Source organism: Bos indicus x Bos taurus, chromosome 3 (assembly GCF_003369695.1).
Source record: "Bos indicus x Bos taurus breed Angus x Brahman F1 hybrid chromosome 3, Bos_hybrid_MaternalHap_v2.0, whole genome shotgun sequence".
NCBI lineage: Eukaryota > Metazoa > Chordata > Mammalia > Artiodactyla > Bovidae > Bos > Bos indicus x Bos taurus.
The window spans coordinates 23,425,397-23,445,461 of NC_040078.1; the positions used below are offsets into that span (position 1 = coordinate 23,425,397).

At 39.5% G+C, this 20,065-nt stretch overlaps 1 protein-coding gene across 1 annotated transcript in view; it reads left to right on the forward strand.

Annotated features, from left to right (window-relative positions):
• NOTCH2 (notch 2) overlaps positions 1-20,065 on the forward strand; it is a 175,373-nt gene that overhangs the window by 69,171 nt on the left and 86,137 nt on the right. The window contains exons 3-4 of the mRNA XM_027535567.1: positions 9,817-10,076; positions 13,478-13,813. Of these exons, the coding sequence (XP_027391368.1) occupies positions 9,817-10,076; positions 13,478-13,813 (596 nt within the window). The remainder of the gene's footprint in view (positions 1-9,816; positions 10,077-13,477; positions 13,814-20,065) is intronic.

Sequence of the window (20,065 nt, forward strand, 5' to 3'; positions counted from 1 at the left end):
ACCAATGCTTAATTTGGTTTCTGGGTTTTGTAATTTTTTTCCCCTCTGCCCTTACCTCATTTACCTTAACAACAGCTCCCCCTCTCTAGCTCAGCTAGGGCAGGCTGCCACTGCGGATTGGGGGGCCGAGAGGCCTAGAGCAAGAAGAAAGTGGGTTGAAAGCAGAGTTCTGTTTAAAGAATTTTCTGCTGGAAACCAGCCCAGAGGGAGTAAAGAGGAGCTTTAATGAGGAGCAGCTGCAGGGCCGACGCAACCCACATGAGACATTTTTCCCCCCTCCGTTCCACATTCTGTGTAGTTTTTAAAAAATCATGATTTTGAAATAGCTGTTTTGTAAAGCACGCCTCTCTTTTTCTTCTTCTCCTATGTGGTAGTGTTTTGCTTTGTTGTTTTATTTTTTTAATGACCAAATCCTCACTAAAAAAAAGCTGAAGGCAGAGCTGCAGAGAAGCCCTGGGTGCCACTTGGCCTCACCCTGCTGATACAGAACAGTCGGTGGAGAAAACAAGGAGAGAGAACATTGGCTTTTATTTGAAAAAGGGGCTTATTTCCTGCTCAAACTTTGGTCATCTTGGAGCTGACACAAGCTACTACAGTATTTTAAGCTTTTCTCTAGACGAGTGGCCATTCACTTAGGAAACTTGAAAGAACAATTTTTTCTATCCTGTATTACTAAGGAGACTGATCCTGAATCACAGCCAGTGCTAGATAGATTGGAATTGCTATTCAAATCCCAGCTTTGTTGAAATCTGTAAAGTGGCTACATGTAAACGAATCCAGGCTGCTGGTGACATGTGAGAGTTGGGGTCTGGTTTTCATCTGTTTTATTGAGAGGGGACTTATCGGCATCCATTCAGTTGGAATGTTTTCTAGTTCCGTTAGGAGGAATCCCTTGTTTTTCCCTCTCTTTTTCGCCCTTCATTCCTCCCCTTCACTTCATTCCCCATGTGTCTGTTTGAATAGTAACAATGAAAGAGTGGACCTCTTCGTGTCAGAAATGGCAGACTTTTTCAGAAAAATACGTGACCGTATGGAGCTGATAAAGTGTTCAGATTCGTTTATGAAATTGTTTTACAGGGAAAAAGCCCCCTCCCGCAGAACTTTCCCTGTACTCAAAGCATCCCCTGTGAACTGCGTTCTTTCAGAGATCCAAAGCCAGAGAAGGGAAGAGACTAGGAGGAAGTCACTGAGAAAACTACTTAAATAAGTTATAAATTTTCTCCAGAGGAGGGCATTCATATAGTTTCAGGAACCAAATGCAGTTTTTAGAGGTTTTTTTTTGTTGTTGTTGTTGTTATATTTTTAGAAGATTTTTTACATATACCTTTAGTTTAAGATGTAGGCTGTCTTCCAAAAATGGTACTGTGGTAACTTAATAGAACTATAGATTTGTAAGGGAACTTGGATGATAAAGTCAACTTGAGCCATCTCAAGAAGAGAGCTATTTAATCTCTTGTTTTTAGCAGAGAGTCCCAGTTCCCACTGAGACTAACAGGGTATATGGTGTACTCCTATTACAGTTGAACATGGATTTGCAAAGTTGAAAGGTCTCCTGTATTAGGAGATGGGGTCCTTTATTTCTGGCTATCTCACTTACCCATCTCTCCCCTTTCTTCCTATGTCCATAATTTCTTCCTGTGTCCATAATTCATCCCTGGGATGTGAGGGATGACCTTGTACCCCAGGATGATTTTTTTGATTGCCTTGCCTTGTGTTCTACCAGGCAGAGCCCCACATGAGGTTGAGAGGGGATTTTGCAACATAGGTGGTTATGGTGTTCAAGCCAACCGCTCCAGGGTCTGAAGACTTGCTCTTCCCCACAAAAATATCAGTTTGAGAGAGACACAGGGAAGACCTCGTTATGGCTTAATGAAGAAGAGCCATATTGGTAGAAATAATGTAGTATATAACATGGAGTACAACTGCTGCTAGATCAGAGATGGGTGGGATGGTTTGGAGAAAGCTTAGTAAAGGATATAGGTTTTGAACAGGTCTTTGAAACAAGGATAGAAGAAAGGAAAATAGAGACATATCAGATGGTAAAATGTGGTACCTCTCACTGGAGATTAGATAGAAGATTTTTATATAAGGAGCAGTAGACCTGAGTGTGGAAATAATCTGGAGTGCTTAAGTTATGGGTCACCAAGGAGTAGATTGGATGATAGGAGTAGGGCGGACAAATAGGTCGTAAGAAGGGCTGTGCGCTGAAACTAGCTTCTGAGCAGAAAAGTGAGTGACATGATCGAAATTATACTTGAGAAGGATCATTCTTTAAGTAGTGTGCTTACTTTCAGGGAGCAATTTTCTCTCTGAATTTAATGAAGAGGTGTAGACAGGATGCTGGTGTAATTGAGATAACAGAACTGACTAAATAGGAGCCAATCTTGGGGTAAGACTTCATAGAATACTTTCAGTTAAGTGATGCTTTATATTTTGATAAAGACTAGGTAAAGATAGAAGTACAGTTGTAGGTGATCCAAAACTAGGGGAAATTTCTGGATTTACAGACAAACTTGCGGCAGGTCAGTTTGGTGTCCTTATCAGTACAACAGAGGTTCAGACCAATTGACTTCTGAGATTTGGTGCAGTGTTGAAATTCTGTGATTATATGAATAAAGTGTAAAGTTATCTAAATAAAGAAAACTTGGGGTAAAGATTTAGCATGTTGAATTGAAAAGAAAGAAATTACAGGACCAATAATTGCATTCAAAAAACATGGTGTACTAATACAGGATGGGCTGATATGGCATAAAAGTAGTTCATGTGGGAAAAAAAGTGCGGACTTTTTAACTGAATCTGGATTTTGTAACTTTTATAAAAGTGAACACAGCTTTAAGCAGCAATAGTAGAAGCAATAGTGTCCAATTCTATGCTATAGTGGTAAGAACATATGTATTATGTGGTTTTTTTTTCCCCCCCCATTTTGGGTCCTACCTTTTAAAGAGGTTTTTGATGAACTAGAATCATCTAGTTGGGGGTAGGCAGATAGCTCAGTGTGGAAGTATGTGGGCTCTGAAATCATACCTGGATTTGAGGTCTGCCTCTAATACCTACTAGCTCTGAAATCTTCATCTTTCTAAACTTTAAGGTCCTCACATACAGAATGAACATAATGATATAGCATAACTGTTAGAGGGAGTAATAAAAACAAAATGCTTAGCAAATACATAATACATAGTAAGTTCTTCAGAAATGTTGGTCACTCTTATTATTATTGTTATCTGAAGCGTAGGAGAGCCACTAAAATGGTGAAGAAGTCTGGAATAGCCCAAAGCATTGAATGCTGGAAAAAGAAAACAAAGAGGAAACAAATAATTACCTGTAAATTCTTGAAGGGCCACATGTAAGAGAAGCTGGTTCCTTTTTGTTCTAGAGGACAGGCATAGCCAGCGAATGGAAATTATAGGGAGGCAGAATTATTTTTTTAAATAAGATATAACTCACATACTAAAATCTTTTTAATTAAAAATTTTTATTGAAGTATATAGTTGATTTACAATGTTGTGTTAGTTTCTGGTGTACAGCAAAGTGATTCAGTTATATATATATATTAATATATATATATTACCTTGTAGTTTGTTATAGGATATTGAATACAGTTCCTTGTGCTACACAGTAGGACCTATTATTTACCTGTTTTTATATATAGTAGTTTGTATCTGTGAACTCTATACTCTTAATTTATCCTTTCCCAACTCTCTTTCCCTTTTCATTTGTTTTCTACGTCTGTGAGTCTGTTTCTGTTTTGTAAATAAGTTCATTTGTATCACATAATAAATTCCACATATAAGTGATATCATATGGTATTTGTCTTTCTCAAACTTCACTCAGTATGACAATCTCTAGGTCCATTTATGTTGCTGCAAATGGCATTATTTCATTCTCTTTTATGTGTAACATTCCATCATGTTTGTATATATACCACATCTTCTTTATCCATTCATCTGTTGGTGGACATTTAGGTTGCTTCGATGTCTTGCTATTGTAATAGTGCTGCTATGAGCACAGAGGTACATATATCTTTTCGAATCACAGTTTTGTCTGGATATATGACAAGGAGTAGGATTGTGGGATCATATTGCTCATCATATCGCTCTGTTAGTTTTTTAAGGAACCTCCATACTGTTTTCCATAATGGTTGCACCAATTTACATTCCCACCAACACTAATTCATATACTATTAAATTGACCCTTTTGAAATATACAATTCAGTGGTTTTTAGTATATCCACAGTTAAGTGTAACTATCAGCATTATATAATTTCAAAACATTTTCATTACCTTCCAGAGACTGTCCCTATTCTTCAGCAGTCCCTCTCCAGTTCCCCTCTTCCCAGCTCCTGGTAACACTAATCTGCTTTCTATCTCTATAGATTTGCCTATTCTGATCTTTCACAAAAATGAAATTATACAATATGTGGCCTTTTGTGTCTAGCTTCTTTCACTTAGCATATTTTCAGGGTTTGATACATATCACAGCATGTATCAAATTTTCATTCCTTTTTATGGCAAATAATATTTCATTGTATGGATATACCACATTTTATTTACCCATTTATCAGCTGTGGATGTTTGGGTTGTTTCCACTTTTTGTTATTATAAATAATGCTACTGTGAACATTCTTTACAAATTTTTGCACTGATTTACATTTTATCCTTCTTGGTATATACATAGCTAGGAAGGAAGGCAGAATTTGAAGACATCAGAAAGAAAGGATGCCAGACAATATCTACTCACACTGAAGGCAGTTCTATTGTTGAAGTAGTGAGCCAGTATTTTATCTTACTTAACAAATGCATGGCATTTACTATGCACTAGATAACTGTTCTAAGTGCTTTACAATTATTTTAAACCCTGAAAGGTAGGCACTGTTATTAACTTTATTTTACAACAAGGAGGTTTAATAACTTGCTCAGGATCACTCTCAGAGTAAATGGGATTGAAATCCAGGTGATCTAATTCTAGTGTCTGCACTTTTAAAGTAGAAAGAAAATAACTTCAAGTATTTATTAAATTCTGTTTCTTAGACATCATACTTAATTGCTTTTATTCACATAGAGGCTGTGATCATCTTTCAGGGATATTTTAGAAAGAATTATCTCTTTGGGTAGAAACTCCATTAGGATGTCTTGAATCCCATGGTTCTCTTATTATTATACAGTGATAGATGGAAGTGAGGGGAAAAGCTAGCAACAACGTGTTTGACCTGAGGCTTTTTAATTGATCAGAATTTTTATCAGAAAGGAGACAGTATTTATGATAAGTACTATAGGAATTCAGTTTAACAAGACTTCAGAACGTAGTCATAAGTTATGTATAATGTAAAAGGATTAACCAAAAGTAACTTTTGAGATGATGAATGGAAGCCTTAGAAAAATGGAGAAATTAAAATTTCATGAAAATATGACTGTACTTTTGAAATGTATAGTTTCAGGTATTGGCAGGATATGTTAAGGTAAGTAGATGACTTTTAGTAAACTGACCATATGGAACTGGCACTGGGTACACGAAGGTAGTTGCTTTAAACTAAATGAACAACCACCAAAATAACAAATGCATAAGGGAGGAAGGAGCAGTCCAACCCAGACTTAAACTTCAAGTGGCCATAAATTTATGGGGAGGAAGAAGAAGAGGATTCCAGAATCTAAAATAAGAATTTGCGCAGCTTTGAAGTACAGAGGGAGTCATAGAAGCCAAATGTAAACCAATTAGAGTGGTGGAGGTATAGCCAGCAATGCCTCCTCTAAGAATTTCCTTATGAAGAAATCTCAGTTGAGACCACTGAACTTGACAAGGGAAAAGTCATTGCTCTTGGGACATGTTTTCTGGCCAATAAGAAAAATGCAAGTTTTACTGCAAAGGAACAAATAAGATGGAAAAGAAAGGGAAAATAGCTGTGAAATTAGGCTATAGTTATAGAAGTTTGTTTGTGAAGGAAGTATTTGGAAAGGGAAATGAGGCTTAGTGAAAAATGTAGATTAAAAGAGACTTGTACATGTTTTAAGGTAAAGGAATAGGCTGATGTCTAGCTATCTAGAACATTTTAAATAAGAAAGTCTTTATTATTATATCAGCAGTGAGTCTAGTTTCCCATAAAAATAAGTTGGATTTCAGGAGAATAAGTTATTTGTACATCCTATCTTAGTATTATCTCATTTAGAGTAAGACCCTGACTCTTCTTTGCAGTGGCCTAAAGTCTCCCCATGATCTGCCGCCTACTTGTAACTGTAATCTCTTTTCTGCTACTTTTTCTTACTCCCTTTGGTGGAACCACAGAGGTCTTCTGGCTATTCCTCAACCATACTAGGACTGTTCCCTCTTTAAGGGCCTTTGCATTTGCTGTTCTCTCTGCCTTTAACATGCTTTCCCTAGATACCTCCATAGCTATCTCTTCCCTCATTTAGCTCTTGACTCAAATGTGCCTTTCAGTGAGACTCTCTCTGCTTTCCCTATTTCTAACTGAAATACCTTATTTATCTACCTCTGTTATCCCCAATTCATTCCCTTCCTATGCTTCTTTCTTGTTTTATTGTTTTTCATAGCACTTAACTCCACGTAGCAAATTATAGATTTCATTTATTAATTTTGCTTTTTGTCTTCTCTTACTAGAATTTAAACTCTGTGAGTTCAAGAATTTTCCTAGCTCTAGAACAATGCATGATACTTAATAGGCACTTAGTAACTGTTGCATGAATGAACGAGTGTAATATTCTTTGTGGAAACTGGTATGAAAATGTTCTTCTTCATCATCAACATCATTATTAATAAGCATTTTAGATGCTATATATAGAATTCTGCTGCTGCTAAGTCGCTACAGTTGTGTCTGACTCTGTGCGACCCCACAGATGGCAGCCCACCAGGCTCCTCTGTCCATGGGATTCTCCAGGCAAGAATACTGGAGTGGGTTGCCATTTCCTTCTCCAATATGTGGAATTAAGCTTCATATATTCTGTTATTCAGAAGTTGGCAAACTTTTTCTGTTAAGCATCAGATATAAATACTTTTTGGAGCCATATGGTTTCATCACAACTACTCCACCCTGTTATTATAATGCAAAAGTAGCCATAGACAATCCCTGTATGAATGAGTAGGATTGTGTTCCAATAAGAGTTCATGTGTGGACACTGAAATCTGAATTTCGCATACTTTTCAAATGTCATAAAATATTATTTTCTTTTGATTTTTCCCCCAACTATTAAAAAATGTAAAAGTCATTTATAGCTCTCAGGCCATAAAAAAGAACAAGCAATGGATCAAAGCAGACTCACAAGCTGTAGTTGTCACCTCTATTTTTACTGGTTTCTTAAACATATCTTAGTTGAAACATTTTTCCTTTAGTGGTAGGAAAAAACAATGTAGATTAAACTTTAGTAATAGATAATTTGGGAATACTTTTGTTTGGCTCCAGAATCTTGTCTGGTGGCTCAGATGGTAAAAAGACTACCTGCAGTGTGGGAGACCCAGGTTCGATTCCTGGGTCAGGAAGATCCCCTGGAGGAGGAAATGGCAACCCACTCCAGTATTCTTGCCTGGAAAATCCCATGAACGGAGGAGCCTGGCAGGCTACAGTCCATGGAGTCGCAAAGAGTCGGACATGACTGAGTGACTTCACTCTACTTTAGAATCTTCCATACTGCTTCAGTTTTGTTTTCCTGGGAACCTTACGCTTTCATTATGTTTATGAAGCTAATGTTTAAGTGAATTTGTGTTCTCTGAGCAGATGCCACATGATAGTGTTGGAGAGGTGGTGATGATGGTAGCAAAGCCTGGGCAAAGCCCACCCAGGCTTAAAAGTTTGTCATTATTTATAAGGCAAATAATTCCCATATGGGAGAATCAGAAGTTGTCAGCCAAGCGTAATGCCCAGAGGACTGTTACTGTGAATGAGAATTGTGTTGCAGTTTTAACACCATCCATAACAGATTTCTCAAACAAGTTGCAAATGCTTTTAATAATATGGTTAATTTTAGCTATACTACATTGGCAATTTTTGGTGCTTTACTTAAAAAATAATTAGAAAATAACCTATTCTATTATAAAATCAAGCTGTGATTTGAATAAAGCATTATATTTTCCTCAGTAAGTGCAAAGAGAGAAGAAAATGTTTTTCATTTGCAAAACTTTAAAAAATATTTATAAAGTTTTTCACATACTTTGTTCAATTCTTACAAGAGCCTCATGATGGAGGTAGCTTTATTAAGTATTTAAAATGTGAAAGAGCTGATAGTGAAGTTAAGTAATTTATTCAAGGTCATACCACCAGGACTCCAGATAGGCCTTCTGATGATATGAGGTAGACACTCCTCATTGGAAACTTCAGCCAGTCTTTGGTTTCAGTGCTGTGCCCTTTCCTCACTGCCTCTCATTCTCTAGCTTTACCTGTTCACAAGGATGCTCAGAGCTCTAGCTGCTCCTGGTTCTGCTGTGCTTACTATACAGAGCTCTGAGAAAAGATTGAGAAGGCTGGGACTAGCTCCATCACTGCCACTGAAGCCACTTACTAGTTCTGTTTCCTCTTCCATTGTGTCTTAGTCCCCAAATATCTGGTCCTCCTTCTTTCCTCAAAACTGTGACCTCTAAAGACCTTATGTGGTCAACCAGTGGCTACTAAACATCGTGGACAGGTTGGCAAAGACAAGAAGGAATGAAACAGAACCCCAGGGCTTAAAGTCTGAGTGGCTGGGAGAGTCAAGACACAGTGACTGAGCTTCGGAGGATGCAATAGGAGCCGGTTTTGAGGGGGAGAATTTAGTTTGTTTAAATGTATTATCTTCAAGGTAATGGTGGAACAGCCTTGTAGTTAGTTTTCTATCCTCCAAAAAGTCAAATGGAGAAATAGATTAAACCAAGTATCTGGGGCGACAGCCAAATGGCAAAATTTATAGTTAAAATCAAAGACTTTTTGTTCCTTTTAAACGCTTCCTAGAGATCCTGTTTAAACAACCTCTTCATTATGAAAATAGCGACTTTCTATGCTTTTTTAATGGTGTTTGGAGAAAGTTTTTATAAATATTACACACATTTTGGAATGGTTGTGCATCTTACGAATCAGTGGTGGCATGTAAAAAGATTTCTCAACATAATATGTGGGAAATGTTGTAGACTGTTGTTCTTGACTTGTTTTCCCTTCTTCACTTGGGTGTTTGTATGGTACCTTACATATTTTTAATGTTATTTTAATGTTATGCTGTGCTTTTTTTGGTTAGGAAAGCTGCTTGCTACTAATATCTTTGCAGATTTAAGTTTCTGAAAAGTCTCTTGAATTCTTCCCCATTCCTATACCTCCTTTTCCTTTGTCACAGTCTCAACCCCTTGAACATGATCCAGAAATCTAGATATGGGCCAACTGATGTTTCAGTGGGAATAAGAAAGACTTATTGTTCCTCAGTGCTTAACTGAAGCCACCTGATATTTTATAGATTTTAAATTTGAGAGGGTCAGAGGATCAGTCCATGCATCATCATATGTGTCTTAATTCTATCAGTTGACTTAGTCAAAAGGAGAAAGTTACTGAATTTGAAGACAAGTCTCCACGATGCTGCACAAAACAGTGCTGTTACAGCCTACCAGCCTGCGCCTACACGAAAAAGGCTGTGGTTGTATTTTGCCTCTGAATAAGGATCATGGTCAAAAAGACATGAGAGTATGTGGTTAAGTACTCTAAACACTTCGCCTAAAGTGAGACAGTCTTATAGGTTGTGCCTTCGTTTCTCAGTTCACAGTCTAGTATTTTCTTGAATGAATTGCATTATCTTATAAGTTTGTGGACTTATAAGAAGTCAAATGTTTTCATGGACTCCTCTCTTTTCCATATAGGTGTCCAGAGGGCTTCTTGGGAGAATATTGTCAGCATCGAGACCCCTGTGAGAAGAACCGTTGCCAGAATGGTGGGACGTGTGTGGCCCAGGCTATGTTGGGGAAAGCCACGTGCCGCTGTGCCCCGGGCTTCACGGGCGAGGACTGCCAGCACTCGACTACTCACCCCTGCTTTGTGTCTCACCCCTGCCTGAATGGGGGCACCTGCCACGTGCTTAGCCGGGACACCTACGAGTGTACCTGCCAAGTCGGTTTTACAGGTAACAAGTGGGACTCAGGCCCACACTTTCCTATTCTCAGCAGGTACTTCTATATGGTGTCTTTTAGATACTATCATCTGGTTCTTTAGGGTCCCCCTCTATCGTACATGTTTATCATTATGGAAAGAACTGGAATGTTCCAGTCAACTATCCTTAACTTCCTTTTGAAAGGGGAGAAAGAGAAAGCAAAAGGGTCAGATACTCCACAGTGGTTGACTGCCTGAAGTGTATGTATCAGGACTGGGGATTATGATTAATTCCCTGTCACTGGAAGAAAAGTTGTTAGTGTTATTGATAACTTATTCCTTAAAAACTTCTCTCTCCAGACATTCAGGGCACTGGCTTTTCTGGTTTTCTAAACCGATTGTTTCTTTTGCTTCTCTATTGCCTTGTCCTTGTCCTCATGCATTTAATTTTTGTTCTTTGGAACTCTGTTTTGAGCCTTCTTTTGAGCCATATGACAGCTTTCCCCAGGGAGTCTCACTCTCTCCAGTTTCTTCAGCTGTCATCATCTTCATCCCCTGCTGATGACTCTCACGATCATCCTTTTTGCTTCACACTGACACTGACATTCAGGCTAACTATCTATTGCATATTATCCTTGGAAATTCAACAGGCACCTGAAACTCAACATGTTGATATAGATAGTGACACCAGTGTGCCCTCCAAATACCCCAAGCTAGAAACTCCATCTCATTTGTCTGTAGCCCACCTGGACTCAGGCATGCATTTTAGTCTGAGTTTCTTCCCACCTGTCTACTCCCCTCCGTTTCCTCTTCTGCTCTGTAGTTGACGTTCATGTCCTTTCTCACTTGGACTCCTGCAGTCGTTTCCTAATTGGTTTCCTTACCTTTACTTTCTCCCCGTCTTGTTTACCTGTCACATCGCCACATCTTTAGTTATAAATGCAAATCTTCTCACAAACTCACCTGCTTACCATGCCTAGTGACTTTTCGTCATCTGCAGAGTAAACTGCAGACTCTTTTACTTGGCTTTCACAGCCCTTCACAGTCTAGGCCTTGCGTCTTTTTATAGCCTCACTTCCCCACAAGCATCTCGCTTTAGTGACGCCAGCGTCCTCATCATTTCCTGAAAATGTCACACTTCCTGTGCCTCCATGCTATTGCATACTCCTTTGCTGGAATGCCCTTTTCTACATTTGGAAATTGCCTAATGTTATTGTAACCTCTCAGTGACCCTCTCATGATTCCTTTACACAGTTAGTCTCTGTGTTCTATTATTTTATGTGTCATAGTTTGTTGTAATCAATTTTGACATGTTTCTCATCTGACTGTATTATGAGCTCTTCAAAGGTGGGTCTGAGCTTTATTCAAAATGAACGATAAGTGTTTATTAACTTAGTTCTGAAAAGGAGAACTATTCACTGTTTTGTCCTCCAGTATATCAACAATTCTGTAAATCTAATTAGAAAATGAAAAACACACTTAGAAAACTAGACTGATTCATTCAGTTTGGAATGCTTGTTCTATTGGTTTTTGATTAAAAGGTGTTACAGTTATATCTCCATCATGACTGTGACAGCATTGATACTGTGAGTCACTGAAGAGATTTGGTGGTTGAGAGAATAATTTTTCCTGATTGTCAGTTTCAAGTTGTTTTGCTCCACAAGGCAAGGGAGGGCATATCCACTTAAAACATTTTAATCCCGACTAGTGTAAACGGCAGTGATACCTTCTTCATAATGAAAACGTTACTCTGAAATAACCCTTAAATTAAAGTGGATTCCTTGCTATTAAAAAGATCTCTTCTTGGTAGTCCTCAGGGTGCTAATCATCTTTATACATCTGCCACTTTCATCTACCACTTTAGGAACCACCACAGGTCAAGCTCACCCTTTTAGTTTTGGGATAGCTCACTACCCTACCTCATCAGACCTTATGAGCTCACCTCACTCATAGATGAAAAAAACAGAGGCAGAAGGTTAGTGCTTGTACAAAACGTATATGGGAAACCAAGGTCAGCAACCTTCTTGTTTCAGTTGTAGGCAAATACTCTGAAATACACTGTTGGCAGAAGTAACCATTTTTATCTGTTCTCCACTGTAGGTAAGTACTCTCAGTAGAATGAAGGAAAATAGGGAGAAAAATGAAGGTGCCTTCACTCTGTCTTCCCTGAGGTATACATGCTGTACCTAGATTTTTTTTTCCCCTTTTCCCTTTGATTTGATATTCCTGGTAGACAGAGAGTACTTTTGTGTACTCATGTGTCACCTCTCTCTCCCTTTTAGAGAATCTGTCATGGCTCTTACTTGCTTTTCTATGTGGAGGTGGGGTCAAAGATTTGAATGTTTACCTAGACAACCAGTTGGAGTATTAACACATTCAGGAGATTCTCAGATCTTCAGTTTTGAAAAAACTCGAACTCATGAAAATAGAAAGCCACGTGAATACTGAATTTACTAGTAGCATAGAAGTAGTTTTTTTCCCTCTCTCTCTCTCTACCTCAGAGAATCTGTTTTGATTCCTTGAGATTGAACACTGTCTTCCTGATTCTTTCTAGCGCTTTCCTACCTGAGAGAGTCCACAAGAATTGCCTTTCTAGATCTTTATTCTTATGACAGCTTCTAGTTTTTTTCATGTTTAAGAAGCCAGAGATTCTTCATCTTCTTCAAACACATCCAGCACTATTTTTGTCAAGACCACAATTAACAAAATGTTTCCCGGAATACGTGTGCATGTGTGTTGTGTTTAAGGGAAGCAGAAGTCATATTGACTTGTTTTTATCATCTAAGAGGTCTGTTTAGTCACAGTGTATTGTGGAAAATATCAGTACATTTTATTTTCATTCAAAAGACATGATTTGGGAGCCTACTCTAGGGATCGGAGCCCTGCTAGTGTGACAGGTGACATAATAAAAGAAAACAGCAAATTTGGGGTATGTGTTTGCATGTGTACGGGTGTGTATGTGAGGGAAAGAGAGGGGTTGGGGGCTTGGGTACCTGGGTGGAGCATTAAGAATGACTTTATGGCAGTGGTGACTTATGAGTAGAATTATCAAGACAGTGCAGCCGACTGGGTGAACAACAAGGAAGACAGCCTTCCAAACAGAGGAGTATCTTAGGCAGAAAGAAAGAGGTGTGAGACACTAGGTGGATCCAGACCCTTCTGTGCTGCAGGGATTCTTGTAGGCTTCCTGCGATTTACCTACAGTCACTCCTGTGCTCCACTGAGTCTTTGTGTCTCAGCTAAGGGCCCTGGAGAGTGCTCCTGTCAGATGAACTTGGGGAGGCTCTGATACGGGCTTCCTGTACAGTTCAGAGAGCTTAGGGATTCTCCACGCAATGGCTTCCTTACGTCACCTGTTGGGTGGGAGATGTGGGGTGGGATGGGCTGACACCCATTTCTGTGGTCAGTTTCTTACTTCTGTTATCTTTCCTGTAGGTAAACTGTGCCAGTGGACTGATGCCTGCCTGTCCCACCCCTGTGCAAACGGAAGTACCTGTAGCACTATGGCCAACCAGTTCTCCTGCACATGCCTTGCAGGCTTCACAGGGCAGAAATGTGAGACTGATGTCAATGAGTGTGACATTCCAGGACAGTGCCAGCACGGTGGCACCTGCCTCAACCTCCCAGGCTCCTATCAGTGCCAATGCCCCCAGGGCTTCACAGGCCAGCACTGCGACAGTCCCTATGTGCCCTGCGCACCCTCCCCCTGTGTCAACGGAGGTACCTGCCGGCAGACCGGTGACTTTACCTTTGAGTGCAGTTGCCTTCCAGGTAAGGAGTCCCCCTAGTGTCCTGGCTTGGGGGATGCACATCCAGCAGGAAGGAAGGGGATGGGGTGTGGTTCAGTGTTCCTTGAGGAAGTATCCTTCCCAGCAGGGAAAAGGGGAAGTGAGAATGTTGTGTGGGGTGGTTTGCTGGTGAGAGAGGAGTTTTATGGGCCCAGTGTGGTCCATAAACTGAGCAGGGGGTAATTTAACATGTCAGAGTTTATGATGATGAGTGACTTGGAAATTGTTTATTGTCCTTTTTGGAGGAACAGTGAGAAATAAGAGAAACAGAGCTCTGGGAAAAGATTGATAAGTCTATAGAATGGAAAGGAACATAAGGAGAATTAGACATTGAAAAATTTAATGTGTGATTAATAAAATGCTTCAAACTGAATTGATAGTAATACTAGATAATCAACTTTCTTATATGCTTTTACCTCTGATGGAATAATGGATTATTTTACTAGTTACTTGATTGCACCCCCCTACTCTTTTATAATTTTCTTTGAAATTCTGGTCTTTAGAACCCTCTCTAACTTTGGGGTAACCCTACCCAGACTTGAAGCTGGAGACTTTTGCAGCTGGCGTGGTGGTGGTGCTCTGTTAACGAGTGAGCAGTTTTTGATGAGTGCTGATAGATGATGTTTGGCACAACGACACATAACCCAAGATAGAAGCAAAAGAGGAGTAATGTGTGGGAACTTGGGGCCCGTTGTTCCGTAGGATGGAAAAAGGAGCGAGGCTGGCCAGTTCATTAAACTCCCTATAAAACTGATGAGGAGGCCGAAAACTGAGAATTTTGACTGAGAACAGAGCACAAGTGGCTGGAACAGATGAATTACTAAGCAACAAAGATTCTGTTTTTATACAAATATCCTTAGTGCAAAAACAAAAGAAGGAAAAACCGTAGGGAGGGAATAACGTGCTGAGTAAGCAGAATTGCCTCAAAAAGCTGTTCCAGCTACTCTTTTGAAGTAGGAATCTTAGATTCTGGTGTTGTGGATATGGGTCACATGTAATGGGATCGTGTGTTTTCTCTTTTGGGGATTAAAGGTCATACGTTGGTCTTCAGGATAAAAGCAAATGGCAATTTATTCATTTCATTCAGTTAAAATTTTTTGGCTGCCCACTATGTTCTAGGCACCATCCTATGTACTTGGAATACACAATACAAGACACTGCCACGTAATAGGAAGAGATACCACTTAACCAGAAGCAGTGAAAACAAGCTGCTTAACTGCCTTGCTTTCAGTTTCTCTTTCGGTGAAGAATAGATACTGCTGTCATTTTATACACTAAGTATTTATTTACCTAATATTACTGTCATCCACATTATCTTTTAGAAGGAATAACTAAAAGGTGTCTTTCTTCATTCCTGCTTTTGTTTGCATTTTAAGGGTTCAAAGAAGGAAACAGAAATGTAAACAATTTAATTTTGTGAATATTCTAATAGTCTGGCATTCTAATAGCCTAAGTGGCTAGTAATTGAGGTTGGTGCAATTTATTGCTGACCACTAAACATGTCTTTTAGTTTCAAGAAAATTAGTTTTAATAGTTGCCTAGGACAGGAGGTTGATTTGGCAGCAAAGTACTAACGGGAAGTTAGAGAAGTCAATAAAGGAAGTTTTTAGCTGGGAGCGAGTGATTATTCACTCCCATAGCCTCTGCATTGTTATCCATTAGCCACGATAAGAACCTTAGGGAATTCTGAGAGTGTGTCCAGGAAAGGATCTGTCAAACCAGAATAGTATCTCCTCCTTGAGAAAGGAAATAACCAGGGATTCCACAGCTAGAGGCTGCCAGGGCTGGTGGGATGGAGTAAGGACGTCTTGGCTGTCTCTTACACTCCACTTATAGTTTAAAGCAAGGCTTTTTTTTTTTTTTTTTCTTTAATATACTGATGAAGTGTGTGTATGTGTGTGTGTTTGGGATTGGGATCAGGGTGCAAGGCTGGGGGCAGAAGATTTGGCAAAGAGCAAACTAACATTTATTTAATGCCTTTTATAAGTCAGGCACTGTGCCAGGTACTTCTGCAGCCATTAGCTCTATTACACAAAATCCTTGGAGACAGGTATTATTGTTCAAGTTTTCCCAGGTGAAACAACTCAAGTTTTGAGATGTGAAGCAATTTACCCAAAGTTGTACAGATGACATGTGGTTAGGCCGAGTCCTGAAATCCAGGCAGGTTATTTCCAAATGTTAACTTCTTGTCTGCCCCTGAAGGTGCTTTGAAATGTCTAAGACTTTTTGTTAAATGTTTAGGGATGTGTGGGTTAAAAAAAGTAGGTTCATGTTAAAATAAAAAGGAGATACTTTTAATTATGATCGATAGTATTTGTTATACACCAGCCTGTGTATGGGCTTCCCAGGTAGCCCAGTAGTATAGAATTTGCCTGCCGATGAAGAAGACACAAGAGATGCAGGTTTGATCGATCCCCTAGAATAGGAAATGGCAACCTGCTCCAGCATTCTTGCCTAGAAAATTCCATGGACAGGGGAGCCTAGTGGGCTATAGTCTGTGGGGTTGCAAAGAGTCGGATATGACTGAGTGACTGAGCACATGCCTACAGGCTGTGTATGGCATCATGCAGATATCTAAAAATAGTAAAGTAGGCTAGTTGCTGCCTTTCAGGGTCTCATGATCTGAAACAGATGATGTCAGCTTGGACAATATATAGAAGGAAATTAAAAAAATTAAAAACAATAGATGATGCAATAACACTGTGAATAAATATATATTTATACAATGTGTAAGATTTTATGCTCATTGTTTTTATGTCCCAGGTGGAGTTTGCAAAGTATTAACTTTATTTCCACATAGAGAAATAATGCCTGGAGATGATTTTCTTTTACAGAGTCCTTTTTATAATGCAATACTATTCTCCCGTCCCTCCTGCATTGCCCCCAACACTAGTCAAGAGACTAAAATGTTACTTAAAATAGCAATCACTATCTCAATGTAAACAGCACCCTTATTTGAAGAGAATCATTATTTCCATTCTAAAGATGGGGAAACCAAGCCAGTGACAGGTAAAGTCACTTTTGTCCAGGTTCTGCAGTTCTCAGATGGCTGCTTCCCACCACATTTCAAATCTTGTCAGTTTTAACTGAAGCCTGCCCTGATCGCCCTATTTCAGATTGTAACCTTTCCCTTCCGCCTTCATCTCTGGCCTTGGTCTACCTTTTCTTTTCTTTTTTGGTAACGCTTGTCATCATCTTACTGTATAATTTTCACTATATAATTTAGCTCATTATGTCTATTGTTTATTGTCTGTCTTTCCAAATTTTTCTGCCTCTTCTCCTCTCCAGAGTAAAAGCTAGGATCTCTGTTTTTGTTTGGTGATGTATCCCAAGCACCTGGAAACCGTGACAGGTATATACTAGGCACACACCTTCTGACGTTACAGGCCAAGGTTAGTATAGGACGGTAGTACTGAGAGCACAACTTTGGTTTTCTTATTTTCTTCCTGGTAACATACCTGCTAGACTTAGTCTAGCTTCTCCTTCTGTACTGGTTTACACTAGTACTGAGTAAAAAGAATTGGAGTTCTTTTCAACTCTAAAACTCAGTGAACCCCACATAAGTTAGTGATTATATTTGAATGGTTATAACATAGTTCTTTTCCTGCAAAGGGCACTATAGTTACTGAGATGATTTTAGTATTAAGATTGATGGGGGGAATTAAAACTGTAAATATGACTCATCCTGAGTAATAAAGAAAGAAATGTTTCTCAATAGAGGGAAGAAAAAAGGAATATATTCAAGAGGGAGTTGATAGAATGAAATCAAGGAACTGTATTTCATCTTCTCCTTGATTCAGCAACTGTTAATAACCCAGATCTTTCATAAACTACCGTTAGGTAAAGATTTTAGCAGAAACTGTAAGGAGGAGTACTCAGCTAGAATAATTTTAGCTAAAGAACAAAATAGAAGACACATTCTTGAATCACTGACTCCCAATGTTTTGGGGTTTATGAGTTAAGCTGGTTGTATGCCTGTGGATATATTAAGAAGTAGCAGTGTGCTGTTTGCATCTCCTGGCTTTGCCTGCGAGTTCACAGTTGGACTGGACAATCCCTGATGGACTTTCCCTTTTTCTTTCTCTCCTGTACCTCCTTATTCCTTTATGATTTTTAAACTTCATAAAAAGCTGCCCAATCTGTTCTCTCCAAACAAAGAAGGTTTATCCTTTGTAAATCACCCCTGTACTTTACAGGCTTGATTATATGTAATATCCCTATATCATTAAAATAAAGCTTAGCCACATTCTGTGGCTTTTGTGTCTGCTCTGCAGTTGCTGAGCTTAAAAACTCTTAGAAATAATTCCCCCTTGCATTCTCATATGCACAAGGCATGTGACGTTCTCTGGGGTATTATACTAATCATATTCTGGCAGATTTCTCTGGAGCAGATGCAGAAATTATCATACCATTTTGCAGGGCACATTCTTTTAGCCCCTTTAGTTTGGGCCCTGAGTCCAGTTTTTCTTGATGTTCCTTCAAGTTTTTCCTGTCCTCCCATGCTTGACAGTTTTGCCCCTGCTATCTCTTCAGCCTTCTATCACTTACTTCCCCCTCCCACCCTGCCTTTTTGTTTAGAATTTATTCCTTGTGATGTGCCAAAGGCATCTATTTCACTGAAATGCCTTCTGTATTCCCCACCCCTGGGGGGACTAGAGACTCTCTCAAGATCTTTCGCAACCTATGTACCTCTAGCACAACACTTATTAAACTACCTGTTCTTCCTTTCCGGTAGACACTCTCATCTTAATTACCTGCCCCCCGCCCCCCGCCCCCAGTATCCAACCTCGTGCCTGGCACAAATTGAGACTCGGTGAATATTTGACAAATGAATGAATTGGATGTGATACAGAAGAGCATTCCTATATTCTGCAATTTAAAAAAAGTTTGGAAGTTATTTCTTTTGAATCCCTTTACTCATTTCTCTGACTTCTTAGGAGGTAAAGTTAGGAAAGTAGAGCTCATTTGGAAGATACAGAGGGAGATGGGTAGGAACAGCAGCCTGGGTGGGTGGTGGGGCTAAAATTCATGGGCCACCCATGGGGTCAGTGAGCTCACTGGGGCCCATTCAGAGGATGGATGAAGTGTGCCAAGGAAACCAGTGGGATGGAATTGGGACCAATTTGCTCTTTTAACAGGCTTCTTTCCAGAGGGCAGGGAGAGAAGGTAGCCTGTAGCTGTTTACCTTTGGTGCCTTTGTCCAGTTCCAGGTATCCCTGGGTTTTCTTCACTCTCTTATCCCTGTGCACGGAAGCTCTTCCTGAGGACCTTCAGCCTGGCCTGGGAGGATCCCAGTTGTGTCATCTCAGCTTCCCCTTTCTGCTCTCCTCTTTGAGCCTCTGCACCAAGTCTTTCCACCATCACACCTCCTAGGGAATAAAAATGAAAAGATATGGAAGCTCTCTTGAGAGATGCTGGTATCTGTGTGGGATGACAAGTTCAAAAGACACTTTTCTGCTCCCCACCCTCCCTGTCATCATTTATCAGTTACGTGGCCCATGGTTTTATTACAGCACAGTCTTAAAAATGTTCCTTCTGAGTTTAATTTCTTTCTTTTTGGCCTTTTAAGGATGTGAGTTGGCTTCGAGCAGCAAACTCCTTTTAGTACAGTCATGTGAGCCTTTCCATAAGTCGGCTACACCCATCCCACCCACAGGTCTGGAGACTTGTCTGCTTCCCTTTCCCTTAAAACCTTAAAACATTTTAAAGAAGTGATTGCACTGTAACTTATTCATTGAAGCCACATCCATCCTCTGCACCCCCTTACCCCTACTTTGCGTAGACTTTTTATAAGAATTTGCTGGTTATTTCCAAAAAGAGCCCTGTATCTCTATTTTTAAAGCATAAATCCTGTCTTAATTTTCGAGGAGAACTAATTTGGCTAGAGTTTTCTCAGATATGGGAACTTTTGACCCAGCGTCAGTTTTTCAGATTTTTGGAAGAGAACTTTGGGGTCCCAGAGACCATACTGACCAAATCTAGGTAAAGTTTCTGGTTTAGGACTGGCTCCTGCCTCCTAGCCATGTACAGTAAGTCAGCCGTGTGCCCCTTCTTCATCTGTAACATAAAAGGATTAGAGTAGATAATCTCTAAGAGATGCTTTGATCCCACTGACATATAATAAACACAGTGCATCAGGCATTGTTTTAAGTGCTTTTCCTTCAAATATAACAGTTTTATTGAGATACAATTTACATACCATATAATTTTCTTTTAAAGCACACTGTTCAGTGGT